At 38.9% G+C, this 2,488-nt stretch overlaps 1 protein-coding gene across 1 annotated transcript; it reads left to right on the top strand.

Moving 5' to 3' along the window:
• The first annotated feature begins 497 nt into the window (after positions 1–497).
• LOC136976840 (uncharacterized) lies at positions 498–2,207 on the top strand. Its single transcript, XM_067272228.1, has one exon. The coding sequence runs from the start codon at positions 498–500 to the stop codon at positions 2,205–2,207; it is 1,710 nt and encodes a 569-aa protein (XP_067128329.1).
• The last annotated feature ends 281 nt before the right edge of the window (positions 2,208–2,488 follow it).

Below are 2,488 nucleotides of genomic sequence, written 5' to 3' on the forward strand. Positions count from 1 at the left end.
TAATAGAATATTTAATTTACTAATAGGTTTTATCATAAAAAATATTTGGAAATCATTATTATTATTATTATACACACCATTAGAAGTGTATAGAAAAACCAATCACTAAAAGCAAGCTGACTGTAAGTAATTGATTTCTCTATTTATTTTTAATGAGTCAATAAAACTTTGCTATTTATTTAAGTTATTTTTATTAATGTAGCTTTAGATTCACTACTAATAAAAGTGAATTAGCAGTAAACTTTATCTAAAGTTATAATATTATAAAGTTATTTATAATGTAAAAATACAGTATTTATTACAAAGTTCTTATTAATAAAATGGCAGACTACTTTTTACTTAGAGGACTTGATCCACATCATTTCGTAAACAAAGATTCAGAATATTTAACTTGTCGTAGACTGCATATCGTATTAAAACACTACACTTATGACACCTTATAAAAGGAGATCAGCGAGATCAAGAAAGAAATGTTTAGATGGGAAGTCGCGTTCAAAATGAAGCATGCAAATAGTAAAAAAGACTGCGACCCCATCTGGTACTATATCAGGAAAACTAAAGAATGGCTGAAAGCTAATAATATCGTGCTCACAAGGGCAGACAAGTCAAAGGACTTAGTGGTCATGAACAGAAGTACTTATGACAACCTCATGCTAAAATACATAAAAGACACGCAGTGTATTACAGCGCATCCAAGTGCAATAGAGAAACTACAAGCAAGGATTAAAAACTTTGCCATCACACCGCTGGCTAAAGAACTGGGTCTGACTAAAGTCGTAGTCCACTCTCCCTTGACACGTAGACTATTTGGGTTCGCCAAAACTCATAAAACAGATAAGGCATTAAGGCCGGTGGTAGATAAAGGATGCGCACCTACAATCTTACTCGAAAGGTTGGTTAACGGCTTCGTTAATAAATATTTACCCCAGAGCCCTTACAGCATAAAACAACCCCTAGACCTTCTACAAAAAATGGCTAACATGAACCCGCAAGAAATTAAATATATGACCGTATTAGACTTCAAGGCTCTGTATCCCTCTGTCAAGCTGGAACCATGCTTCTGTCTTTTAAGGGACTTCCTGTTAACCGTGATCAAGTCCCCAGAAAAGAAGAGAAAACAAATACTAGAGATGGCACACCTAACCACTTTCTCATCCATCTTTAGCTTTAATAGCATCACTTACACGCAACAGAAGGGTGTAGCCATGGGTAGCCCCCTGGCAGGTACTTTATGCGAGATGGTCCTAAGAACTCTGGAGAATGCACTCCTGCCAAAATATGCAACGCAAATCCTAACATATGCAAGGTACGTTGATGATGTGGTTGTTTTCTGGAATGTCAAACCCAACTTACACCAATTCATAACGGACATCAACGATAACAAATTCGGCCTCGAGCAAGAAAATGATAAGCATATACACTTTCTAGATTTATCCATACAGCTCGACAGCCAAGGAGCTTTCCGTACTAAGGTATACAGAAAGCCCACTTACAACCCAATCTTTATCCCATGGAACTCGCACGACCCGCCGGCGTACAAACTCGCAGCATTCCGAGCGCTTGCTGCACGAGCACACACACACTGCAGTAGTACCCAAGACAAAAACGAAGAGATGAATTACATCATTAAGCTAGCTCAGAAGAACGGGATCAGTCCTAAAGCTTTCACTAGCAAGATTACGACATGCAATAAGGAGCGAAACCTCCTAAATACAGAGGAGTTTACATTGATGGAATACAGGGCGGAACTGGGCAGCATCTATAGACGTATAGGAACCGCCACAAACAAAAGAATAATATATAAACGGAATCCCACTATATACCAGCTGCTAAGAGCGGATAAAGATGCCATGGACACTAACTCCCTTCCGGGGGTTTACAGGATCCCTATTACAGACACACGGAGGCAAAATAAGCTATTTTACATCGGAGCCACCAGAAGATCACTCGAGGAAAGGCTGGCGGAACATCAGAGAAATATAAGAAGCGAACAACCATGCACAGCGTTGGCGACTTACGTCCTGGCAGATTCCCAAGAAATCCAAGCTGAATGGGCACAAGCAAGATTAGTACAAGCAGTTCGCAACATAAAGCACCTCCGTTATACAGAAGCTTGGCATATCTGCAAAGCAAGCCAGAAAGGACAATCTATCAACTTCAGAGAGGCTAGTAAAATATCTGCAGCCTGGCGCTCAGGCAACATGTAAACGTCAGAAACCGTAGTTATTGTCTCTGCACAGCTCCTCTCCTTCCCGATGTTCTGTGCGCCGTTCGGCTTGCACCATAGTTTATGTTTGTACTTTATTTTTAATGTCTCCATGGAGCATATTATTTTTCATTGTCTGTTATTTATTTTATTTTATTCTCATGTAATGTGTTATTTAATACGCATCGATGTAGAGATGGCGCACGCAATTCTCTTTAGAATATTTTTAAAAAACGTTCCAAAGTTTGTTCGCTTTTGCAAATTTTCGCTGTGTTCGATTTT

This window comes from Centruroides vittatus, unplaced genomic scaffold (genome assembly GCF_030686945.1).
Source record: "Centruroides vittatus isolate TY-2023 unplaced genomic scaffold, ASM3068694v2 contig_425, whole genome shotgun sequence".
Lineage (NCBI taxonomy): Eukaryota > Metazoa > Arthropoda > Arachnida > Scorpiones > Buthidae > Centruroides > Centruroides vittatus.

What these genes read in the sequence shown, in the direction of transcription:
- LOC136976840 (XM_067272228.1), top strand. Translation starts at nt 498, where the DNA reads ATGAAGCATGCAAATAGTAAAAAAGACTGCGACCCCATCTGGTACTAT.